This window comes from Aulonocara sp. 'chitande type north' Nkhata Bay, linkage group LG20, assembly GCF_057382095.1.
Source record: "Aulonocara sp. 'chitande type north' Nkhata Bay isolate Kocher_YH1m ecotype deep benthic linkage group LG20, A_spYH_male_GT1.1, whole genome shotgun sequence".
In the NCBI taxonomy this organism is placed as follows: Eukaryota; Metazoa; Chordata; class Actinopteri; order Cichliformes; family Cichlidae; genus Aulonocara; species Aulonocara sp. 'chitande type north' Nkhata Bay.
Genome location: NC_141363.1, coordinates 21,864,647 through 21,890,317, shown reverse-complemented (window position 1 = coordinate 21,890,317; position 25,671 = coordinate 21,864,647). Strand labels below are relative to the sequence as shown.

Sequence of the window (25,671 nt, the reverse complement as noted above, 5' to 3'; positions counted from 1 at the left end):
AAAGCATTCTGCTTTGTAAGGTCCAAACTTCTTGTTAAGCTTTTTGAAACCACTCACTCATGTGAAAACTTCCTACCTGCTGGAATGTGACGGTCAGATTTCTCACCACTATATCTTCATTGGGATGTGTCTCCTCCTGCTGGAGACACACAGGAACAACACGTCAGAATCACTCCAGATTATTCTGGATTTGTATTAAATAAAAGGACTCAATACAGTCTGAACAGTTAACATCGTTAATGAGGAGGTGAACTGTGCTGTATGTTCTGTGTTAATCAGATTTATTAGCAGCCTGTTTGTTCTTACGTTGCTGACAGTAAACGGTCCAAATGAAGCCGACTGCTGAGCTGCAGCCCAGTAACACTCACACTTTCTCTGCAAAGGAAAATACAGACTTGTTAGTTAAGAACACGAACCTTTAATTCTGTTTTTATTATTTCTGGTTGCACGCAGCTGTTCCACATGTACAATCAGTGATGAAATACATGCATATGAAGTGTGAGATTCCCTTTCATTATTCAGGTAAGACTATGCCATACTTCACTCACTAATGCAATGATATTTTGGTAGTTATAGATTTGCATATTTGCTCTATTTGAGTAAACTTGAAAAAGCTTTGAGGTTCGAGAGGTTAAAGAAAATAAAGTAAAAGAGAAGAGTTTTTAAAATCTGAAGTCAAAGGTCTGAGCCAAGAAAGAGATCAAAGGGCAAAAAGGAGTTTACCTTTCCCATCTCTATCTCTCTGCAGGCCATGACTATCACCTGAAACACAGAGTCAGATATTAGTCAGAGCCTCCTGAGGAGAAGCTGCTGATCTGATGAAGAAAACGTCCCTGTGCCTCAGCGATCACCGACTTCAGCTTAACAGTGCGTCTGACATGAACAACCTCAGAAGCTGAAAAGAGCACAGCTGTGTGCGTGCGTGCGTGCGTGCGTGCGTGCGTGCGTGCGTGCGTGCGTGCGTGTGTGTGTGTGTGTGTGTGTGTGTACGCTTTGTTCCCCTGCTACACATTTTGGGACACATTTCTAAAATCTGGCTTTTATTCAGCGCCTGTGAAAAACAGGGAAGGCTGTAATCGTGGGCTGAGTTCAGGTGGCAAATTTCAGGACACTGCAAATCTCAAGTTCTCCAGATTTCAGCAAATATGATGAACAGGACAACAAAGAAAAAGAAATGCAGCTACAATAATTATTTACTTAGAAATGTAGAGGCATGCAAACAAAAAGGTGTAAATTTATGCTTTGTGTGCTAAACCTGGAAATCCAGGCTACCTTCAGGGTATGAACAACAAAGACAGCTTCTGATTTCCCATTTTCAAGTCTAGACTTCTACACACAGCTCACATGGTCCAGACAATCCTTAGTTTAAACTAGCAGACCCTACTTTCAGTCACTGTATTTGTTATCATCAGAAATACATTTCTTTGGGCCTTTCTGGATCCATATTTTGGATGCTTGCAGTCACATATTCAGCCACCATCAGCCACCATCAGAAGAACATTAAATAAGACGGAGAGAGTTTAACTGGTTACTAGTCGTCCATTCGTGTGTAGGCAGCATTTTATTGCACCGTCTGGTTGGATTAGAAGCAGCCAATCACATCGCGACACATTTGGGATGCTGGATCTGAAAGAACTGGCAGACTGTTACAGCGCTGCTTACTAATGTGAAGTTTAGCGTGAGCCAAAACATCATGCTTCATCTGTTTGGAATCCAAAAATCTGAGCACAGAAAACACTTAAAAATTTTCCCTTTAAATGCAACAGAGTGGAAGCCCTAAAAAAATAAGATAAAATAAAAATCTAGTGTTTCTGCCAGAGTGGCTTTGGTTGATTTACATTTCAGTACAAGCCTTGTTTGTCTCATCATGCATCTTGGAGCAGCTTCCTTTTAAGCCAGCTTTTGCTCTGATTGGCTGCCCCCCGTAAGCAGCAGGGCTGAACAGTATAAGACCTGCTCTTTGTGACGTCATACCAAAACCTGAAGCCTAAGTTTCAGGAAGAATAACAAGAAAAAGAAGAGTCCGCTTTAATGATTAAACTAAAGTTTATAAACACCATTTGTAGCTCAGACTAATTCGTGGATATTAACTGAATGCTAATGGTTTGCGTTGTGCGTTTGACCTTGACGTTGTACTGCCAGATCATCCTCCAGAAATCAGTCACAGTGGAGCTGAGGGGCCCCTGACAGCCAATGTATTTGCAGTCTCCTGTCGCCCCCTGCAGGACAGACGGCAGCATTACAACCCCATCAGAAACAGCCAAGCACGAATCGTTAAACACAGCAAACTGAACGCAGTGTGACATAAATCTGATTGTTTGACAGGTGTGGAGTTAAAATGATCTAAAGAGCATGCCTAATAGAATACAGAAACATGTAAGGGGCCTCAAACCGTGCTGCACGTGTGAACCAGGTGATGTTTTCACATTTAGAGGAACAGCTTTGAATGATTTGTGTGAAGGCAGACAGCGTTTACCTTGATGAAGCTGGCGTTGATGTAATCAGAGTTGGAGTCTGTGGTCGGCAGAGAGAGCTCCACCCGAGACTGGTCATCTACAGACAGACAGACAGACAGACAGACAGACAGACAGACAGACAGACACACACACACACACACACACACACTTACTTAAAGGACACGTATTTGAGACCATTAAAGCAGGTTTCACTATAACTGTTCTTCATAAATATTCAATCAGTCTCTGCTGAGCCCAAACTGATTTCGTAAAGCTTTGTTAGGATCCGTGTTCACTACAAGCAGTCGAGCTACAGAACAGCCACAGGGACCCACAACAACCAGAAAAAAATGCACGGCAATTGAAAGATTTCATGAAAGTTTCCAGAGATGCAAAACAAAGCTTTGTGTCTCTTGATAAAATGTTTTCCTCCTTCGCTGTTCAGCTTGTTTGCAACTTGAAAATAAGCTAATCCTTACAGGAGAGGGAAACAAAGGAAAGAGGATGGAGGTATGAATGAGAGAAAGGCTGAGAAGAGTGAGGACATACATGGCAGGATGTCTTTATATCTGTTCTTCTTGATGTTTTCCTTCAGAGCTCCAGCCTCAGAGGTCAAGCCCAGCTCTTTCTTATACCCCAAAGACCGTGAACGCACCATCTGTCACAAGACACAACAACAACAACACACAGGTTAGTGTGTGTGCAGGTCTAATGCACACCAAGTCCAAGTCACAAAGAAATGAACTTTTTCAATTCATTCATGTTTATTTCAGGGACAAAGTTGATCCTTTTTGCTCCAGAGTATGTAGTTAGAGGTCTATTCGCACGTGCATGTTGTAATTGTGTAAATGTGATGTGAGAATTTACTCCTTATGTATGAATGCAGTGCAGCACATTCATGTATAAGAGACAGGTGTCAGCAGTGAGTCAGGACTGTGTTCACATCATGAACTGAACATTTTGTAAACTTATTACACGGTGCTGTTAAAAAAATAACATAAAATAAATTATGTGCGCGCGCACGCACGCTCACACACACACACACACACACACACACACACACACACACACACACACACACACACATTATAGCATTTGAAAAAAAATGTTGAAAACTATTCTCAGTGTTTGAAATGGTTACAAAAAAGGTTTGTAAATTGAGTCCAGTCTAATAGTCCACAAAGTTCCCTCCTCTTATTCCCATAATTTTTCTTTGACCTGGAAAATATCACGAGGTGAACGAAAGGAGTGAAGCAGACTTAAAGTGTTAAATTACTCAGTATCAGTTTTCTGTTGCATGTTTGATGAGACCAAAGACTCATACATCAGGGTACTTTTTTGTTGATTACAGCTCCGCCTTCAGTACCGTCATCCCACACAAGCTGGCAACACTCGGCCTGCACCCCCACCCTCTGTGACTGCAGGACTTTTTGACTGGCAGGCCTCAGTCCGTCAGGATCAGCAACAGGACCTCAGCCAGCATTATCACTAACACTGGCGTTCCACAGGGTTGCGTCCTCAGTCCCATCTACACCCTGTACACCCACGACTGTGTCGCCTCCAACAGTGATAACAGCATACTGAAGTTCGCGGACGAAGGTTCAGGAGTGTGAAACCCAGAACATCTCGACTCAACAACTCCTTCTTCCCCACTGCTATCAGACGCTTGAACAGCTGACCTATTTTAACAGTAATAATAATTTTTGCACATCAGGTAATCTCACATATCAAACCAGCATATTAAGCTCATTGATCTTTTGCACATAAATCTATTTAATACTTCAATTTTTTGTCTCCATTTATTTATTCATGCTATTTGTATTGTATTTTTTATTGTACATATTAACTGGCATCTGTGTGTGGACAGCAGAGAAAGAATTTCATTATACAGAGAAATACTTTTTCTTTGCACACATGACAATAAACACTTTGAATCTTAAATGTTTGGAAAAGCAGCCTCAGATTGAATCATTGGAATTTTATTTACCATTTAAATAAAGTCCTTCTTGGGGTACATGTCAGTTTCACAGTCAAACTAAATTGTAAACATGTTTTAATTAGTTTCATTAGTATAACCTACACCGGTGGGACAAACAAGCATTCATTTAAATCCATTTAAATTCTGAAGCAGACATGGACCAATCTGACTGCAGGCGTTTTACCTCAAGTGACCACATCTTTAACTGTCCTGTGAGAAATCAAGCCTCACTGCCTCAATGGAAAATAAGAGGCTCAGTAGCAGCAAGGTTCAGCATGTCAGCACCTCTGCAAAGCAGACGCTTTGGCAGTTTGCTGGTCCGGAGCGTTCAGCTGTGTTAATGACACGATGACGCTAATCAGAAAAAGACTGAACAAAGGAGGGTTGCTAGCACAATGCCTCTTATCTCTAAAAAGAACATGGCAGTAAAGTTTAAGCTTGATTTAGACTTCTGCAGGAAATCTAGTTCCAAACTTACAGTTCACCCAGAAACCTTTCAACCCTAGACCGCAACTTTCCCCTCCGTCTTTGCGGGCTGCGTCCACCTGACGCACAATGACATCAGATTATGTGAAAGGTTGTGGCGTAAGATGAAAAAGGGGTTTCTGATTATGTTGTAAGTTACTCATTTGCTACAGAAATCTACGTGATGGATTAGGTTTGCAAAGTAACATCTCAACAAACCACAAGTCTTCTGGTAGAATGTCCTGTGGACAGACGAGACCAAAGTGGAGTTTTCTGGCTGTCATGCAAAATGCCACAAGTGGAGAAAACCAAACACAGCGTATCGGCACAAACACCTCGGACCAGCTGTTAACCACAGGGTGATTTGGTTTAGTTTGGCAGCCACAGGCTTCTCGGCACCCTGCAGTCATCGACCTTGAACTCTGTTTCGGATAATTTCATTGATAAAAGTGAGGACGTTTGTCTAATTGCTAAAACTTTGGGTTACTGCCTTTTGCTAACTTTGTTTGTATTTTGTCTTTTTAATCTGTTATATCTTGTAAAGCACTTTGTGATCTCTATCTAGAAATGTGCTATATAAATAAAATTTTACTTACTTACTTACTTACTTACTTACTTAGCTGTGCTCGGACAATGATCCTGAGGTCAGCTGCAAATCTCTACGTCCAGACCCCGACATGAGTGAAAGGCTGTGGTGGGACCTTCAGACACCTGTGCATAAACAGGTCTCAGGTTCCCCACAGCGATATGAAAGACTAATGATAGCTTATGTATTGTGAAAATTATTTTTCACATGTCATTTTGCACAGTTTATATAATGTATTGCTTTATTGTAGGTGTTTCTGCATGTTTATCGTTTATGGCTTCCTATCTTTAAATAATAAGGACATCAAACAGTGATGTCACAGTTGCTTCAGCCTTTTATATACAGGTCACGGACCCGGTGTCTGTGAGCAGTGTGGATTATTATTATTATTATTAGTAGTAGTAGTAGTAGTAACTGTCCCTGAGACAGTTAAAATAAAGTTGTTTATTTCATGTTGCTGTAATAGATTCATGCTTAATTTAGTTCATTTATTTATAAGATACGATGATAAAAGTGTAACACTGATTAAAAAACATGTCTAAAATATGTGATTACAAAATATGGGTTTGTTAAATATGTAAAGTGCTGTAATGTTTGTAATGGTCACATGACCAGGTTTGGTTGAGAGCACAACCATGGCACGGTGGAGCTAGCATGGATACATGGCTACAGATGCATCTACAGCCTCAACGTTAATGTCATTCTGCATGTGGTCCAAGAGGCGCACACGGTATGCTTTCATGTATATTGTTTGCATAATGTTGCATACGTGTTCTACACTGGTAATAAGAGGACATTTATGTTGTAAACATAAATGTAAACTTTGTGTTTCTTCAGTTTTCACGGTGTTTGAAGACAAGAGTGAGAGAGAGAAAAATAAATTTGATGCGTGGCCATTGTTTGTTGGACCCCTGTAGTTACATTATTATTATTATTATTATTATTGTGATGTGTGCGTCTTCTGCACGATGCTGTCATGTCTGTGTTGCACTTATTGTATGTATGCATGTATGCATGCATGCAGGGGCGGAGCGTGGGGGTGGCTTACTGGGCTTAAGCCCGGGTTGTTTTGTCAGAAGCCCGGGGTCTTTTGGAGTGTAATTTTTTCATAGTTAGATGTCTGGCTGACAACAAAAGTACACACAATATTCGAAGCACATAGTGCACACTGTGGGAATTTACGACTGTGCGTGAATCCCCCCTGATATTGGTATGATCCGAGCTCAGGCACTAAGCGACTGAGCGAGGGGGCGGGGCAGCTGCTGCCTGTGAGTGCGCTGTTGGAGAAACGGAGCCAGCCATACTAAGGAGAGAGCTTAAGTTTGACCAGGTACCAAAGCAAATCATTCGTACCGTACAAATAATGTAAATATGACGGTGAATCACGAAAGATTGATATCAAACTGATCGCTTGACCCATATTACGTTACTTGCTCTTCAAGTGAATCAACAAATGGCGAAATGAAAAGCCGAACAACAACAATGCTGTTTTTTTAGAGTCTTAGCTTACATGTGTTTATTTCATATTTTCAGTTGTTTCCCTCCATGGCTAAATAAATCGGTTTCAGTTATGTACTGATATACAAGAATGGACATAAGGGGCTTCTTTCAAAGAAAAAACTCTGGTAGTATTTTATATATTATGCTTTGTATGTTGTTCAGTATATTTCTATGCAAAACAAGAGGAACTTCAATACACAGCAGGATATTCACAGTTGAAACCAGATATTTACATACACTTTATGGAAAACACAAGAACATTTTTTTACTGTACAACATCAATTTAGAGTAAACTTGTTTGTTTTGGTTAAATAAATATTGAAATATATTTTGAATTAGTTAAATGTCAGAATAAAGAGAGACAGCTGTCTATTTTTTTATCACTTTCATCAAATTTAAGAGTACATGTACACTAAGTTTATTGTTAATTAATAAGAAACTCCAGACGATTCCATTCTGAGCTGAAGAAGCTTCTGATAGGTTAGTAGAGTCCATGTGAGTAAACTGGTGGCACAGCTGTGGATGCATATAAGGCAAAACACAGAGCCTGTTTCTGTGACATGGGAACATCAGGAGATGTCAACCAAAACACCAGGAACAGGGGCCTGTTCTTCGTACCTCGCTAAGTAAGTTAGCTGGATTAGATTGTTGACGATTTCGCGTGATCTTGGATCGTTCGGTTCCCCGAAGCTCATCCGGGACTTGGTGTCATAGCAACAGAGCCGTAAGCGTAAACCTGCTCGGGAGCAGGTTTACTTTATGTAAACAGGATTAGATCGCGGCCACGCAGGTATGTCCGCTTCATTTATACGAAAGCAACAGCGATATTTTACCACTGTTTCACCATAAATAAATAACATCAATGTAACTAAAGATAATGCAGCACTTGATCCTTTTATTGATGTCACACAGATACATACAGGTCATTTCCTAAAAAAGGGAAATGTACTATTAACATTCTATTACATGTATGTGATTATTACAGATGTAATTCATATTTCAGAGTAGTAATTGTAAATCACTTCGTGTAATCAAGATGAGAGACCACGGCTATAAAAGCGAAGGTGGATTTGGGAAGCCTGTCGCAGCCATGTCCTGTCCGTTTACGCGAGCCACCCATTGAGGAAGGTGCAAGATTGATAAGGAGAGTCCTCAGAATTCAGCGTATATTGCGGGACAGACAGGATCCTTTAGCTCAGTGCGACAGTGTGCTCATAGAGAGATATCGATATTCCCGTGAGGGTATTATTTACTTAACCAACTTGTTGACGAGGGGGTGCAGGACCACCACCTGTCTTTTTTTTTGCTCTGCCCTTTTCTTGGTTGCTGTTATGAACAAACAAACAGATTATTCCAGGGTCTCTTTCCAAGAGACGAAAAGCAATATAAGTGATAAATATTACCATTCTGTAGCATATTCTTATATTCCACTTTTACTTGTTCCCATGTTCTAGTGGGTCCTGTTGTGGCTCTAATGTGAAAGGGGATATAATATAACAATATAATATAATGTAATATAATATTGGATAATATAGTGTAATATAATAAATCTATAAATAAATAACAAAGTGACTGAATAGTGGTATCGTAAAGCGCTTTGGGTGCCTTGAAAAGCGCTATATAAACCCACTCCATTATTATTGTTATTATTGAATTACTTACGAGTTTGATTTGTCAGCAACTTTCTGCCAGCCCCTCTCTCCTTGCTTTTGCAGCCTTTGCAGTGTTCCCTTGCGTTTTAATTAAACTCTGAAACTCCTGAAATCCCTCACTCAAGAGTTCTTGCTCTGCTGCCGGAAAATACCGAGCGCGCCCCTTCGACATTTTCGCCGACCAATCAGCGGGTTGCCGATCAATGTTTCTACTATCGATGCGTAGCCCCTTTTACGACACCCAGTGATGTCACATTACTGCGTCCAGCTGTACTAATCGTCAACAACAGGTGTGTTCGGGGAACCGGATTAGCGAGCTCACGGTTAGCGCGATGGTTTGGTCTTGGATGTAGTGAGCGACGTACGAAGAACGGGCCCCAGAACTGTGGAGCTCCATAAGTGTGGCTCAGTTTTGAATACAATTTGGTGCCATTTAAAATTAAGAAATACAGATAGTTTCTCTCTTTACTCTTAAAGTTAACAAATATGTTATTGATAAATAATATATTTATCAATCTAAAAAAAACAACATTTAGTCTGATTTGATGTTACAATTAAAAAAGTGTTTTGATCTGAAGAGTTTGTAAATATCTGTATATTTGATGATTGTCAGCACAAAGAGGGACAGAGAGGGAGATGGAGAATGAGGACAGAACAGAGATGAACAAGAGCAGGTGAGACACACATGTTAGTCAAATTGTTGTTTACCAAAAGTATCATAGGTCCTCATGTATCTCGTACCTAGTGTTTCTTTTTAGGTTTGTTATTTTTCAAATTCTACATTTATTAAGTTATGCAGCTTGTTTGCACAACAAGGATAAATAATTATATAAACTTTTCTCAATCTAAATAGTGGACTTTGGTAGAATTAAAAAATAAGTGTAGTGCAGGGCTATGATGATTTTTAGTGCTGCTATCATCTAGTTCTGATTCTGGTTCTGTCTTGGTTAAGTCCTCAGTAGTCCTGATTTTGAACTCTTGTAGTCCTGTTTTAATTCCGGATCAGTTCTGGGTCTGGTTGAATTGGGGTTTAGTCCTCGTGTCTTGATACAGCCCCGACTTTGCATATGTGATATATATTTTTCCCTATATGAAGTCATTCTTTTTTGAACAAAACTCAAAACAGAGCCAATTAATCTTTCAGTCATTTCAGCCGTACCAAGGTCGAGGCTGGTTCATAGAGGCGATCGAGCATTTGCAGTCGTAGCGCCTAAGCTGTGGAATAATTTGCCCCTATATGTCAGACAGGCTCCTACTGTCGGTCTCTTCAAATCTTATCTTAAAACATTTTTATTTACTGGCTTTTAATACAGAGTTATTTGTTATTTTATTAGGTATGTTGTATTCTTGTACAGCACTTTGGTCAACGCTCCTGTTGTAATTAAATGTGCTATATAAATAATTAAACCATAATAATCATGTAGTTATGTTGAACTGCAGTGAAACAGAAGTGCAAAGGCACCACAAACAGGTCCCTGTTCCCCTCGTTCCAAATCTCACTTGTTGCCTTATTAAACCTTGCATCGACATGTCCTGCACCAGTAAGCAAACACCACACACTTACTGCAATCTAAAGCTGAGACCAGTGTGAGGAACAGTGGTGTGTCCCTCAGCACTTTCACTGGATGAGTCATTTCAGGAACAACAACAAGGAAGCTGCTGTGGTGGGTTAATCATAAACCAACCTGAGGGACAGAATGAGGAAGCAGGATTATTGACTAACCAACTTCTGCTGCCACACAGGAACAAAAAACCAACCTAGCAGCTCACCTTAAAACAGACAGCCAGAAAAAAGCTCAAGAAATGCAAAGCAGCCTCTGTGTGCACGGCTAAAACAAGGGTGTGTCTCTGTCGAATTAGAAAGTCCCTCAGGGTTTCATATGCTCCGACAGGTTTTTAGAGCAGGAAATTAAAATCTTGTAATGCGTGAAAAATAGTAGGCTACTCAGCATTTCAAATGAGCTCGAGGCTTTTTGTCACGTGAAGGTGGTTTTATTTTAGAAGCAGGTTGTTTTCAGTTAGATGCTGAAACCAAAAAAGGCTGCTGCCGTAGCCAAACTGAAACTCAGGACATTTCCTCTCCGTTTCGATCTCATTAGCTCCCTTCAAATAAACAACAAGTTCTCTCCTTTTTCCAGAGAAATCTTGGCGATGTTTTCAATCATAGTGTTTGGGAGTCGCTCCAAATCACAGGAAGTTTGGGAAAACCAGGTCTTATTAACGTGATGTTTCCTGAACAGCTCAAGGAGACATAATAATAAAAAGATATTGAAGTGATGATGTTTTAAAGCCACATGGTTATGCACATAGACTGTATATAAAAGATGGACAGTGTCACCATGGCAACCACGATGAGACTGTACCTTTCTTAGTGTTTTGAAACCAGATGTCACAAGTCTGGAAACATGTCTCAAATGAGCAGTTTGAACTCCTGTGAGTCAGCCTTCTTCTGGTTGGTTGCCCCTCTCAACAGAAGTTGTGAACTACAGGTGGGTGGAGCTTCTGTGTCTGAAGTGGAATTTATAGGCCAGCATATATCCATCTGCATACATGTTTCGGTTCCGAGAGGGGGTTTCACACACCAGAGTTGCACTCCTGTGCAGTCCTTCAAGATCTTGACTGCGTGTTGCTAGAAACAGATGATGTATGCGTCTGCCGAATGCTGATTGGTTAACACGTAGTCCAGAATAGGGCGTAGAGCAACAGAAGTTCACCGAGAACGTGCAAAAAGCACAGACAGTAGCTTCAGTGGACACTTTTCATTGTTTTTAAAACACCAGTTTTCACTTCAGCTTCTTTGTTTGCAGCACAAGCAAGAGTGAGCGGTTGTACAGACTTTGTACAGCGCCTCCATCTGGCAGCGGAGCCCTCTGCAGACAGACAGGCCTGATCCCAGACTGGAGTAGACGTGTTGATGATGATGTTTGCACTGCTCTGTTCTGATTAAAGAACCAACACATTTGTCTAGTTGAATGTGTCGTCATGCTCGCTGGAGCACTCGGTGCATCCCACTTCCTTCTCTTTGGGGTAAAGATTATTTCTGGTGTTCTGTGGGTGAGTATTACACACTGTTCTATGAAAAGTTGTTTTTTTTTAGGTGAAAGAAAAATCAGAAGAAATGAATCAACATTTCTTAGAATCAAAATAGTTTTTCCAACATGTTAAGATTATAACGAGGCACGGAGGATGCTGCTTTGGAGACTCAGCTGCGGAACTGCTCTTATATTCACCCTTTGAGCCTTGCTCACATACTTGGAAAATGGCTTTGTAAGAATCACTCAGCCTTGATCATTTAACGTGTCACTCAAACACAGCAGTCTTGGTTACTAGAGGGAAGCAGATTTAATCTTAAATGATTTTAATTGTCATTGAGAGCATGCTCACCTCATTTAATGCTATATTACATGAAGAACACTTTTTTTTTCATAAAAAGATTGTAGTCTGTATAGACGTGTGTAAATTGTAGCTCCATGTTTTCTGCTGCTGTCATTTAATTACACGAAAGACAAAAATAGCATCATTAAATGTCATTATCCAAAATAAAACCACACAAATTTGAGACAAATAACAGCTTTACCTACAAAAGCTACAAAAACAGAAACCTAGGCCTGTGGGTTAAGCTAAATTTATGTCACAAAGTAAGTCTCAGCTCATGTTGGATATTTTAAGAATATTGACCTAAAATGAAACCAAGTTCTAAAATAGAAGGAAGACAAAATAAATTTGAACCAGTGTTTAGATTTAATTACTGGCACTTCATCGCTAATATAGAGCTACAAAGGCAGAAACAACAGAAAACGCCTAAACTTAATTTAAGTTTTCATTTTCACATGTTTGGTTTGAATAAAATGTGATTGATTTTTATTGTAGTCCATGAGTTAGCGTCATGGCCCCTGAAGAAAAAACAGCAGCTTGTGTGCGTATGTTTTGTGGTGAATGGTTTCAGTGTAATGTTGACACTAAACTCTGCTTTTAGTAACTCCGCAGGTTGTTTCTGCTCATTTCTAACCTCACCGTGAGTTTAAATTCATCTTCTCTCAGAAATATGTGAGCAGAGCAGCAGCGGCAAAGTGACAGGCCTGAACACAAATACGTTTTGTGCCCCAAAATAATTAATTTAGCAGCGCCATGCGAGTTCACATCACTATTCACTCGATCCAATTACATAGGATGTAATGCCCGATCAGGCCATGTGACTCAGCCACACACCGATTAAAAAGTAGCAGAAAAAAGGCCCTAAAAGGTGTGAACTGTACTCTGATATAAAGAGACAGGAAAACAATAGCAGGGTGACCATTTTAAATATTGGATTATGAAATATGCTGCACACAGATTAACCTAACATCAATAAAATTAAAGAAAATTTGCAGAAAGCTGCAGTTTCCTTGCAGCTCAGCAGCAACAGCTGCACAATGTCACCATGCTTCATCGTTTCGACTAAGAGTTGTAATGTGTACTTAAATGTATGAAGATAAATAACACATTTAGAGGACAACACCGTCCTGAAAGGATTGTTTGGATGTTTCTCTGACCAGTGAGCCTGAGAGCAGAGGACAGCATCAGTTTGATGTCAGGAACATTTCATCTTAATTAGCGAGTACCGCGCTGCACTGCAGACAAAGCAAAGGTGGAAATCTCTCAGCATTGATATTTCAGACACTCGTCTGCTGTTCCTCCACAGAGGGACGTTGGGTTTGACATGTTAAATAATGGAAAACAGTTTGAGCAGTTTAAGGTCAGCGCTCACGCGACATACATGACTTTCAGACTGACCACAGCATTAAAGCATTTATAGTCCGAGTTATTGTACGTCCTGCTGCTGTAAAATAAATTAGCCAGTCCTCTCAAATAAAATGCATTTCCTTCTTGTTTTATGTTATAAAATAAGGATGTAATTTTAGTTTCACAGAGAAATAAGATGATAGTTGGACAATGTCAACAGTTTGTTTTAGCAAAAACAGGCTTCCTTGTTTGATTCAACAGTAAAATGGAAAATTAGTTACCTGATATTTAAATATATAATTACACTGGATTTGTTTCTGGACATAAATTGTATGTGACTTTGAAGCTTCATTACACAACGTTTTTAAAGAGTCTCTTATCCAAGCAGCCATTTTGGAAAGACAACAGGATAAAGGACACTGTGCAGTGGGGTCGGGTTCATTCATGAACAGAGCACAAAGTGGACCCAGAAGATACAGATGGAGGACAAGTTAAAATTTCTGAAAGCCACAAACGAGGGAATTTACTACACCCCCCCCCCCCCCCCCCCCCAAAAAAACAACGCCTTGATCCCCGAGTCTGACAAAAAGCCAAAGACTCACCAGCACGTATATCGACACCTTGACATCCACCTTTGTTGTAGCGTTCGTGTTGCATACCATCACATTACTGTGACAATGACCACGAGCATTAGGTGGCACTTGATTGCAATGGAAAACTGGTCAGTCCAGCTCGCCCTGGCGAGTTGATCCAAGTAGGTAGTGATGGAAAAGAGGCTATACAAAGTTGATGGAACAAACAGGGAAAACAGACAATGATGGAGACACAACTCTGGGAGACCAGACAGACATGGGGACGTGACCGGGGAGAGAGAAAGGGTAACGACACAGAAACAGGAGTGACTTCCACAGGAGACGCTGATGATTGAATTTTTATGCAAACTGGCTACCTGCATATAAATCTAGTTCCTGCAGCTTTTTCAGGAGCACGAGTGGATATTCTGTCAGTGTCTATCTGGCACATGATGATTTGGACCATCTACAGCTTTGCTGGTAAATTACCATAAGTGTGTCTGTTTGTATGATCATGGTAAAACATCAACCTGGAAACGCCTACAGAAGTGAGTCTCGTCTCTTTGTCATGTTCCGATAGCTCACAGTTGCTGTGGCTTTTGTGATCCAGTGGAAATTATTTTTAGTATTTTCTTGGCCTGAGTTTGACCTCTGAGGCTGAACATACACTTAATAACATACTAAAATTAAAAAGAGACATTATTTTTGTTTTCACTCACTGTTCGGGTAAGGTACCAGTGTGACTCGGTTCAGATTAGAAAAAGGCCTTATTTTGGGTTCAGATAAGCATGTTCACAGTCTTAACCCTTTGCATTTTAAATGGCATGCCGAAGAGTATCGTGTAATTGAAAGTGACACAGAGGAGTTTGACGTATGATGGACCGAGTCATAACCTTTCTGACAATGAAGAGGACTATTGGACCTGTGTGAGGTTTGTAAAGAACTGGTCTGGACCGCAGGTGTTTATTCTAAAAATAAACTTTGAAGAGAAATGGACCGAGATTGGACCCCTGAGGAACACCCGTGCAACCTGTCAAAATCTGGTTTGAGGTCATTGAGACTTAACTGAAGTGAAAGCAGGAATCTTTGTGTTGAATGAAGACAGGTAGGATTAACAGAGCAGGTTTTTGAATAGGTGGAGGAAAAGCTGGAGCTCTGAGAGAATTCAGGACCCTCTTAATGTCTTAATGTTAATGCTTAATACTAAAAACAGGGTATAGTGCTGATGGGGGTTCATGAAAATAAGAATATCTCCAGTCTGAAAACAACCTAACATGGTGTGCATGTTAGACTCGACCTATTTAGCTTTGCATGTTTTACACACACCAGCCTCACGTGACTGAGTTTATCTGATTATTGGCTGCAGCTCATTTAATTAGATGGGTCAGAGTTGAAACTAGGGGCAGGTTTTTCCAGGAAAGCACATAAAAGAAGTCATTGACAGAGATGAAAAGCAGCGAAAGGTCCACAACATACAGAAGTTTGTGCATTGCGTATAAATGTGGCGTATAGGAGAAAACCTAACGTCAAGCACGACCTCAGAGTTACTCAAGCTGTTCTCAATCGTTATCTGAACTTCACAGTGCGTTATTACTGCACTTTTATTTCTATAAATACTTTTCTGACAAATAAGACGTTGGACTAGATTGTTGAGGATGTGAAAGCTCTCAAGCCGGCTTTTCCATAAACTGAGGAATGAAAACAAACACTCACACTGTACTCCTGATCCACAGTCCTGGAATCGACTGTCTTCAGTCTGGACAGCAGCGAGGGCAGCAGCTCCATGTCGAGTCAAGTAACATCCAACACCTGAGCCGAGCTCGTGCGCCTCACTGACTCTCCTCTCCTGGCTGCAGGCTGATCAGCCAAAACTGAAATTGAAATAAGCCTCTCTCTCTCTCTCTCTCTCTACCTCTTAGTTGTCTCTTTCCCTCTCTGTGTCTCAGTTCTGCCTCTGTCTGTCAGTTAATAATTTAACACCAGCTAATTGAGCCTCTCTCTCTCTTGCTCTCTCTCTCTCCCTGTCTGAAGAACAAGGAAGTATGTGGACAGTTTGAAGGAAATACAAAAACTTTATGACTGGTTACTTCACTGAATTTTAAAGCGTGTGTTACAGAAATATATTTCCTTCCTGAAGCACACAGCTAGTGAGTAATCTGGTACAGGCTGCATACCCATGTATGCAATCAGGCAACCTGTTTCACCTGTGTGTTCACCAGACAGCGTGCAGAGATAGATAATCTTGATATAGAAGTGTTGACAGACGTGGAATTTAAAACAACTGCCTTGTCTGAAGCTGAAAGATATAGGCACGTGTTTAAAAACACTGAACTGTGATGGACACGTGATTAATTCTGCTTTTTGCCGACCAGGCGTGGAAAGGTTACTAGATAGAGATCTTATGTAGTTCAAAAGTTGAATAACCACTCTCACATAAATTGGAGGAAATCTTATCTAGCTCTTTTCTGTTCTACCTGAACACACCTCATTCACACACACTCATATAAGCATTTTTCTTTTCCTGTCCTTAAGTGCTTTCTATCTAACAAGGATATTTGGCATGCCAGGGCTCAAACCACCAACCTTATGGCCTGCGCTACCTCCTGAGCTACAGCCCCTAAAAACACTAGAGGCAAAAACCATCAAATACACTCAGACACCTTGCAAGAAACAGGTTTGACTCCCTTTTACCTTCTTCAGTGAGTGCTGGAAACACTCCTCAACAATTTTTGTCCATATTAACATAATTAAATATGGATACATTAAAAGCCACATACACAACTAATTCCCATTACTCTGGATGTGATATTTTCTTTATTCATTTATTAATTCAGTAATGAAATGACCCTGGCTCACCATTGCACATCTATTACAGCTGTCCAGAACCTAAAATGACACCTCAACAGTGCTTGTTTTGCTCAGTATTCAAACAACAGCCTTAAGGAAACCCAGAGTTAATCTATAATGAAGAACCTCAGAAAGAAAAGGACAGCACGTCCTCACATGTGAGAAGCTGGGAGCGAAAGGTTTTTAAATTTATTTACTGGAATTATTTTGTAAAAGCATCACTCATTTGGCCTTTGAATGTTAAACAAAAGTTCGTATTTCGTTATCTTTCATGACATTTATATGGACATATCGCCATATATTTAAATCTGACCTCTTAATATTCGCAGGTCTTGAGTAAATGTGATTTGAGTGATCGAGGTTTCTCTTAGGTTCTCGGAAACAGCATCAGAGTGAGCGCTCTGTCATGGCGGCTACTCTGTCAGCTGCTCGGTTCTCAGAAACTGCGTCAGAGTGAAACCTCCATCCTGTCTCTTCCTCTGTGTCAGCTGCTGCGTCTCCTCCTCCGCTAGCTTAGCCTGCTAGCTCGCAGCAGCAGGGAAGGTAAACATGGCTATGTCGCAGGCTCTGTCCGAGGAGGAGTTCCATCGGATGCAGGTGAGAAAAACTACGGCGATTGTTCTTTTGGTGTGTAGGTGTCAGTGTGGTGAAAAACACCTGTGCGGTGCAGCATCACTGCCAGGGGCGTTTGCCCAGTCTGCTAATCGTGAGCCGTTGCTAGGTGGGAGCGGTTAGAACGGCTAGCTCGGCTGACATTATTCATTTAACGTTGGCAGGAAGGTAACGGGCAGCCAGAGCTTTGACATGCCTCCGGGCGATATACTTAAGAAGGGGAGGAAGCAGACACAATGAGAGAGAGCTCAGTTCAACACTTAGCCTAGCTTACACCCCCCCTGTAAAGAAAAGCACAGCGTAGCTAACCGTTATTTCTATCTGACAGCGGGCTAACATGTTAGCATTCACGGGACTCTCGCCCTGCTGAGAGTCACGGGGTCCTAGGCAAGCTGCCGTGGGCTCTTCTGTATCGGAGACAGGGCCGGGAAGCGCAAACACCTGTTAACATACTAACCACTGACCTCCCCGACTACTTTAATAGGACTGTTGTTCTCTGTTGTTGCACGAAGTGTAAGAACAGGAATCTTGACTGTCTTCACCAGTGTTGGGTAAGTTACTTTAAAATAGTAACTTAGTTACATTACTAGTTACTTCTCTCAAAAGTAACTCAGTTACTTCAAGTTACTCGTTACTTTCAAAGTAACTAGTTACTAGGGAAAGTAACTTTGGTTTTACTCAGAATTTTCTTGTTAATGTGTTGCTTCCATAACTTTGCCAGTCTTCTAGCTTGCTTACTTGCCACAAGTGCACTGTGCCACCGACAAATAGAAAGGAAAAGATAATGTGCATATTTCCACGAGAGAAATCCCACGCCTGGACCGTCATTGACTGCTGCCATGATTCTAGCCTACGTCACAGCGTCATGTGCGCCTTTTACATCCAACACAAAAACTGCAGTCGTGGTGCTTTCGATTGTACTCAGAACTCGGAAATTCTGCCTTCTGAATAAGAAGATGTAGGTAACACCAGACTGCAGATGAGCTGCATACAGAGCTGGACTGGGACAAAAAAATCGTCCTGGGCATTTTGACTAGAGACTGGCCCACCATTATAGGAAAAATCATAAAGCCTTTGAATGAAAACAAACACTGTTGTGACAGTAATGTGCACTGTTTTGATGGTATATATGCATCAATCTATCAATCGTTTGTTGTAAGATTCAGATAATTATTTTTTAAAAGCTAGACATTTTAAATGAGAATAAGAAAGAAAAGTATTTCTTTGTGCCCCCCTTTCCCTGTTAATGCCCTACCTGGCCCCCCTGGCAACACTTTGCTAGATCCGCCCCTGCACAGTTACCAGCTGTCAGCTACATAGAAAAGGATCCTGGTGTTATTTGTCTCTCAGAAACAGTTCATAACTTCCCTTCAACTCATTCATGTCACCTAAAAGGTAAACCTGTTTCTCCATCACCTGTTCAGCTCTGATGATCCAGTAAGGACATCTCCTGGTTTCATCTTCATGTTTCCCTCTCACCAGATAACCAAACCATATCATGACCAGCAGCTTTTTTGCAGCTGTGGCTCCAGCAAACATCAGCTGATACTAGAAATTAATATTAAATAAATTCTAACGATAGCTGATCAAGCTTAAACGTGCTGCTGTTGTTTAGCGCGACATCCGCTGGTTTCCTGTTTCTGGCGCAAAGTGAGCGATAAACAAACAAGAGAGAAAAGCCGATCAGCTGATCATTGATCAGTTTCATGATTGAAGTAGAAACGGGAGAGGGAGGGGGAGAGAATGAGAGGCAGCTGTGCAGCGTAAACACAGAGTAACTCCAGCTTTGTGCCTTTTTCATTGTAGCTGAAGTCCGGGACAAACTGTTCCCTTTCACCTCAATAAGAAACGCGTAATATTTTCTCTGAATACCAGACGGGACAGTTGGCAACTCTAATAACTTATGAACAAAATAAAGTTCAACATCATTAACTTCATAGCACCACCCAGCTGTATAGAAACTCCGTCATGCTAGCTAGCACGCAGTACGGAAAAAGTCAGAATAACGAAAATAAACTCCACCTAAACTTGGTTTATATCTGACCCAGAGAGACTGCAGGTCATAACTTCTTACCTGAAGTTCAGTTCACACTTGGACCGGCGGCCGCCTCGGGTCTCTTTTCCTTCTGCCTCCCTTTTCCTTCATCCACCTGCTGGCCTCCACCACTTGCTAATGTTACTGAATCTGTGGAAGCTCCGCGATGCCACCACACGAAGTAACGAGTAACGACCCTATCTAAATCCCAGTAACGAGTAACGCGTTCCTAGTTTTGGCATAATAACTAGTTACCGTGCTCGTTACCACAATAATAACGTAGTTACTGTAACGCGTTACTTAATAACGCGTTAGTCCCAACACTGGTCTTCACACATGGTAAACAGCAGTAGGGAAGAGTTCAAATATATTTACCACAAAAAAGCCGTTAATACAGCTGTTATACTGTAGTAAACGCATTTTTTAATTTCTTTAAATGCAGCTGTAAGGCCCCTCTGGGGCAGTAAGGTGGGTCCCCTCAGAACGTCATGCTGTTTATGAAATATTTAGGAAGAAAGATCTTTCTAAAAGATGGAGGTAGCCACTGGTGTCAGCAGCTGGTTTTGGACTTTTATAACTGTCATTGTTGTGTTTTTTGGTGTCAGCAGTGAGTGTATTTAGGCAAGTGAATAGAGTGCTCTATAATGAGCATAAACAGCATTTTGGGTGGGTGTAGCTGCCATGATGTCACCCGTTGGTTTGCGAAGTCCTGCTACAAAGCTTCAAGATCAGGGTGTTTAATGTCGCCCTCTTGAAACTGGATATCTGGGATGGATCCGACTATGAATCCACTTGTGTTAAGTGCTTCAGTTGAAGGCAGCTGGACTTCTTGGTTCATGAAGACATTTTATCTCTGATCTCAGGGGCATCTTCAGCTCTGAAACCTGATAGGGGGTCCCAGGTATTTAACTCTTTGGGGAGGGGTGGGACCACCTGTGCCTCTTGCTGACATTCATTGATCTCTGGTCACCATGCTGCTGCTTGTTACAGTAATCAGTTTATTTACATGTTAGATTTGTTTTTAAAAAGATGAATAAGCTCATCTTCAGTTGACCTACTGGCCAATCAAAAACACAACATGATTCATGCAGTTTCTAAGTAAAGCCGGTCATAAATTAATACTGGTGTGTGTGTGTGTGTGTGTGTGTGTGTGTGTGTGTGTGTATCCTTGTGCAGGCCCAGCTGTTGGAGCTGCGGACGCAGAACTACCAGCTGTCTGATGATCTCAGGAAGAACACGGCAGGTAAAACCTTTCACTCTTTGTCCTTCTTGTTCCTGCTGTTTCATCTCATCAACACTTGAAATGACCACAAGCACACGAGAGGCTCTTTAAAGCAACAGATTTTTTAAAAACACTGATTAGAAGACCCACAGCATAAAACCAGTTTTCCTGCTCCACCTGAGCAGTTTTTGTCCAGGTGAAAGTTTTATTAAATTTCTTTTTCGAGAGCGACCTTGCCAACGGGGCAGCAGACATTATAAGAGACATTAGAGGACAAGTGCAAATGTCACACAGTGCATGAGAGAGAACACAACATTGAGATTATATGAAATACAAAATAAAAGGTCAAGGTCAAAATGACTTCAAACTCATTTTGTTGCAAGTTTCAGAGAAACCACACTGACCGAGAAGCTTTTGTCTCAGGGTTTACAAGTGACTGATGCAAACCGTTAACTGTGGGGTTGTTTACGACCGTTTCAGGTCCGTCTGCATATTATTCCAGGAAAACAGGACCGGATAGATGAATCTTTGTTTGTGTAGAAAGGGCTGGGATTAGCTGGATTTTAAAAAGTCATAAAATAAACATGTGTAGTTGGAAACACTGTAAGGCCAGAGGAGGATTTTGGTGTAGTTAACTTGGAGCCGTCCTGTGTAAAATGAATCCGTGCCTTGAGTAACAGGCCCTCAAGAGTGCACAGATCTGGGTCAAAAACTTTTAAGCCCTCATAGGTCCATGAGTACAAGGATATCCACAAATTTCAGAGTTAAAAGACACATTTACATGGCTGGACAAAAAAAGAAGACAGCATAAATAGATAAACAGAAAGGTCTTCTTTCTACCTACATTTTGATATCAGGCTCATCTCTAGCCACAATTCCTTCTAGGTCGTAATCATTCTGTAATATAGTCATGGTATGAAGGTAAAATTTCCATGGCTTTGTTAAATACACGGAGGGGCTCAGGTGGGAAGCATTTTAAGTGGAATGGTCCAATAGTCATAGTGATGGTATTTTTATTTCTGTCCCACTTTTTAAAATGTACATATTCACACAAAATAAATTGCACACAGATAAGTGTGTACATATCACAGCATAGCCTGCATGAAAGCAAGCAGGGTCCTTCACTAGAATAAAATAACACAACATGAGACGGTCTACGAAAACGCAAGCCTACAGGAGGGAATCTGCCCCCAGCCCCCTGACATTCACCGATACAAGCAGGCTTTAAATGCAGTCGATGTACAGACTCCACTTCAGCTAACGAACATGAAATCATTCATCGGATAAATATTTGATTGGCCCATGTTAGCAGTAAAACTTTAATGAAGAGGAAACGTGTGTTTTCTATAATTAAATGTCGTCCTGGTGCATTTCAGAGCTGAATGCCGTCCGTCAGAAGAATGTGGTTTTGGAAAGAGATTTTGTCAAAACACAGAAGGTAACGAACACTTTATTACTATGTAGTTGTTTTTGTAGATGAGTAATTGGAAAAAAATAACCTGCTGACCTGAATTTCGGGGTTTCTTTTCTAACAAAGCTGAGCGAAGAGTTTTCCTCATCTCTTCATGTTGTTGATTTACATTAAATGTTTTTCCGCTTTTCTTCTTTTCAGGCCTTGACTAAGAGTAAGAAAGCTCAGGTAAGCTGTTGTTTGATGATAATTGTTACCTCAGTGAATTTCTAGAGTAAACATTTTTCAATTATGTCCTTTTAATTGTTCCTTATTTTGTCATTGTTAATGCTTTATGGCTTCCTTATTATGCTAACACAATCACCAATAATCTGCTTATTGGAGGTTATTTCTGTAACTGAGACAAACCGCAGTGCAAACATCGCGTCTTCTTGTACCGTCACATCCCAGGAGCTGTTTAAGCTCTGCTTCTCTGGTGAAAGCTGTAATGTTTAAAGGTCATTCAGGCAATAGGTGAACTGGAAGTGCATCAGAAAAATAAGAGTTTAGTTTTTGGCCGTGTGTCATTTCTCTGTTCTGAAGAAAACCTGAAGTACGACTGAACTGTGGTTTTAAAGTTTGTGTTTATTCTCACCTGGTGCTGACGTCTTCTCTATTTTTGGCACTGTAGTGTTTTCACCGAAAATGTTAATTCACTCTGACTGCAACATGTTCCACTAGCTTTCTGTCGCATTGTTTGGCACAGACACCCAATCACCCGCCACTGTTTGGATGGTTTAGTTGCAAAGAAATGACAGAGATATAACAATATGTCAAAATACTACATCATGAAAGTTTGGTCAGTCTGTCTGTGTGAGTGATCTCAGTTGGAGTTTCTGTAACCTGCAGTCAGCTTTTTATTCTGAATGTATTATTTTGTGTGTTATTTCTCTGTGTGTAGGAGGTGGATGCTTTGCTGAGTGAGAATGAGATGCTTCAGGGGAAACTCCACAGTCAGGAGGAAGATTTCAGACTACAGAACAGCACACTGATGGCTGAACTCTCCAAGGTGAGTCTGAGTGTTTGTGTGTAGTTCAGGCACTGTAGAAGCTTCATATCATTATTGTGATCTTAACATTATAACATTTATTTTTCCAGCTGTGTACACAGATCGAGCAGCTGGAGCAGGAGAATCAGTGCCTGAAGAAGGAAGGAGGAGCAGCCTCTGCATCCAGCCCCCCACCTAACCCTGCATCCAGCCCCGTGGATGGAGAACTGCTCCGCCTCCAAGCAGAAAACTCCACCCTCCAGAAGAAAATGAAGGGTGAGGTGACATTTAAAAGGTGTAGATCTATCATCTCTGCAGTTTTAGAGGCTCATATTTTAATATTTTTTTCACATAAAAATCGTCCTGAAGGTGTGTAGAGCCAAAGACAAGTAAAGGAAAAATATCACGATCTGATAGTTTATCTTCAGGTGTCGAGCTGATATTCGCCCACCTGTGTTCTCTCTCTCTCTTCCTGCATCAGCAGCAGTGTATTTAAAGACTTTGACACGCAGTAAGCAGTGTTGGGGGTGGATAGAGCTCCTTTAACTCCCCACAGCGTCGTATTCTGTGCAGTTCAGGAGACAGACAGAGGCTACTGTTGTTTTTCGGCATATAAGTATTAATTTTCACAGGTTTAGAATTCATCATTTAAAAAAATGTAATCATAAACCTTCCTGACACATTACAATATAAACTCAACTCTTCGTCCACAGAAGGCCTTTATCATTAAACATTTGCTGACATATGCAAACATTAGTCATTTTCGTCTGCTGCCCTCAGTTTTAACTGACCAGTAATTTTTGAGGAAATTAGGTAATTTTGAAAGGAGAAGTGTTGTATGAAACAAAACCCCAAACAGGACTCAGAGAAGGATGCTAGAAACTAGACTGATGAGACGAGCTTGTATAAATCTGTACGGATGGAGAAACGGCACATGTGTTAGCAGTGTGTAATTAGCTGGGTGTATTGTGTACTGATGACTGAAGGTATGGACAAAAACATTGTCATCATACTCATGAATTCTTAATGTTCTCACTGTGAGAGTTAACTTGTGTGTGTTGGGGAACGTTGTCGGTACGTGGGTGTGATTTTTAGATGCTCTTTAGATTGAAGTTTAGGTAGAAGCTCCTATTGGCCAGACAGACATCATTTACTGATCTGGTTGATCACAGCATGTTTGCAACATCAGGCATTCACGGTTGACCTCGTTCACATACAGTGACAAATAATTTGTGACAAGTGGACAGATGAACAAGTAAAGTTGGTTTAGAGTTATAACTTGTGCCTGGTTATTTATTTCCCTTTTTGAAGGTTTTAATACATTTTCATGTAAAAAGTTATGAAGCTAACCTGGGTGCAGTGACCGCTGGGCTTGTAGTACAGCTGTGGAAACCTTGTGATTCCTGTTAGTCCTTCATGAAATGAATGACTGAATGAATGAATGATGTGAGCTGCAATTCTCCTCCAGCCCTGCAGGAGTGCTTCGACAAGGAGCTGCAGAGACAGGCGTCCGTTCAGGGCACCCAGAGTGCGACCACAGAGACTGACGGATCAGCAGGTACCAATGGAGTCTCTGATGTCACAGGGACAGGGGAGGAGTCATTGCCAGGAGGATCCAATGAGAGACTGGAACAGGTGATTGGAAGTCAAAGACACAGCCGATGCAGCATGTTTGTGATATTTTCAGCCATCGAAGATGATGCGTTCAGATTAAATATATTCTTTGACCAAAAATCCAAAATCCTCAAATATTAAGTTTACAGTTTAGATATGATGAAGAAGGTGCTTTAATCTTTTTAAGTTGAAATCTTGTTTCAACTTTAGTGCGAGTCACCTGATGTAGTGCTGCTGGACTAGAGTTTACTGAGTGCTTCTAATATTTTGTCCCGTCACGTGTGCTCATGTTATAGCACACTATACTGTAATAAGTATGTTTTTTTTTTTCCCTTGTCTGTTTTTCAGGCGGAGCCTGAGCTGCGGCAGACGGAGAAACAGCTACACGGTGAGTTTACAGTTCGCTCTTTTGCTCACACGGTGTTTCCACTCAGAGGAATAACTCCTGTTCTTTCATGTGGTAATTAGTAACTTCCTGAAGAATAGCATTTAAAATATATGCTGTTTATTACATAATTAAAGACTAAAGTATTGAAATGGTGTCTGTCTCACTGTAAGTACTTTTATTACCCTGAAAAAATGACCATGACGTACTTATAGAAGACAGGAAGCTCAATGAACCGTATGAGCTTCACATGCAGAGACAGGATTTATCCTCCACAGTGGGTTACACTGAGCTTTGCTTTCTGCCTCCACTTAACATAAACCTCGAAACATAAACACTGGATTTTGATGTCAAATGGAGTTTTGAGTTACAGAGAGAATTTTCTGATGGTATTCAGGGTTTTTCTTGCAGTTGGCAGCCCCTGTGCAACAGGACCTTAATCTGTTTTACTGAACGTTCTAATTGTTGGAGCCTCTCAGCTTTGAGCACACTGGCTCTAAAAACACTTGAGTGTTTTTTCCCTGTCTTGGTAGTAATGAAGGTGCCTGAACAGCAGTGTGATTCACTGATGTGTCTTTGAAGCAGCA

General features: G+C 41.0%; 2 protein-coding genes across 6 annotated transcripts in view; one reads left to right on the top strand and one right to left on the bottom strand.

The window, feature by feature from the left end:
• ptpn18 (protein tyrosine phosphatase non-receptor type 18) overlaps nt 1–16,069 on the bottom strand; it is a 37,108-nt gene extending 21,039 nt beyond the window's left edge. Inside the window, exons 1-7 of one of the 2 annotated variants that reach the window (XM_086277888.1) lie at nt 15,645–16,069; nt 3,006–3,114; nt 2,477–2,553; nt 2,124–2,219; nt 724–762; nt 307–375; nt 77–136 (exon numbers count right to left, since the gene is read on the bottom strand). In XM_086277888.1, coding sequence (XP_086134014.1) covers nt 77–136; nt 307–375; nt 724–762; nt 2,124–2,219; nt 2,477–2,553; nt 3,006–3,114; nt 15,645–15,716 — 522 coding nt within the window. In that variant the 5' untranslated portion in view covers nt 15,717–16,069. Of the gene's footprint in view, nt 1–76; nt 140–306; nt 376–723; nt 763–2,123; nt 2,220–2,476; nt 2,554–3,005; nt 3,115–15,644 lie in introns of both variants that reach the window. The other variant, XM_086277886.1, reaches the window with a different exon arrangement.
• Nucleotides 16,070–17,219: 1,150 nt separating this feature from the next.
• Nucleotides 17,220–25,671, top strand: part of gripap1 (GRIP1 associated protein 1) — a 46,159-nt gene continuing 37,707 nt past the window's right edge. For all 4 annotated transcript variants that reach the window (XR_015126574.1, XM_086276560.1, XM_086276559.1 and 1 more), the window contains exons 1-8: nt 17,220–17,375; nt 20,602–20,668; nt 22,024–22,085; nt 22,260–22,286; nt 22,999–23,106; nt 23,196–23,361; nt 24,554–24,720; nt 25,048–25,087. Coding sequence is in view for 3 of the 4 variants with exons in the window: in XM_086276560.1 (XP_086132686.1) it covers nt 17,328–17,375; nt 20,602–20,668; nt 22,024–22,085; nt 22,260–22,286; nt 22,999–23,106; nt 23,196–23,361; nt 24,554–24,720; nt 25,048–25,087 (685 nt within the window). In the remaining variant the exon portion in view is untranslated. The remainder of the gene's footprint in view (nt 17,376–20,601; nt 20,669–22,023; nt 22,086–22,259; nt 22,287–22,998; nt 23,107–23,195; nt 23,362–24,553; nt 24,721–25,047; nt 25,088–25,671) is intronic.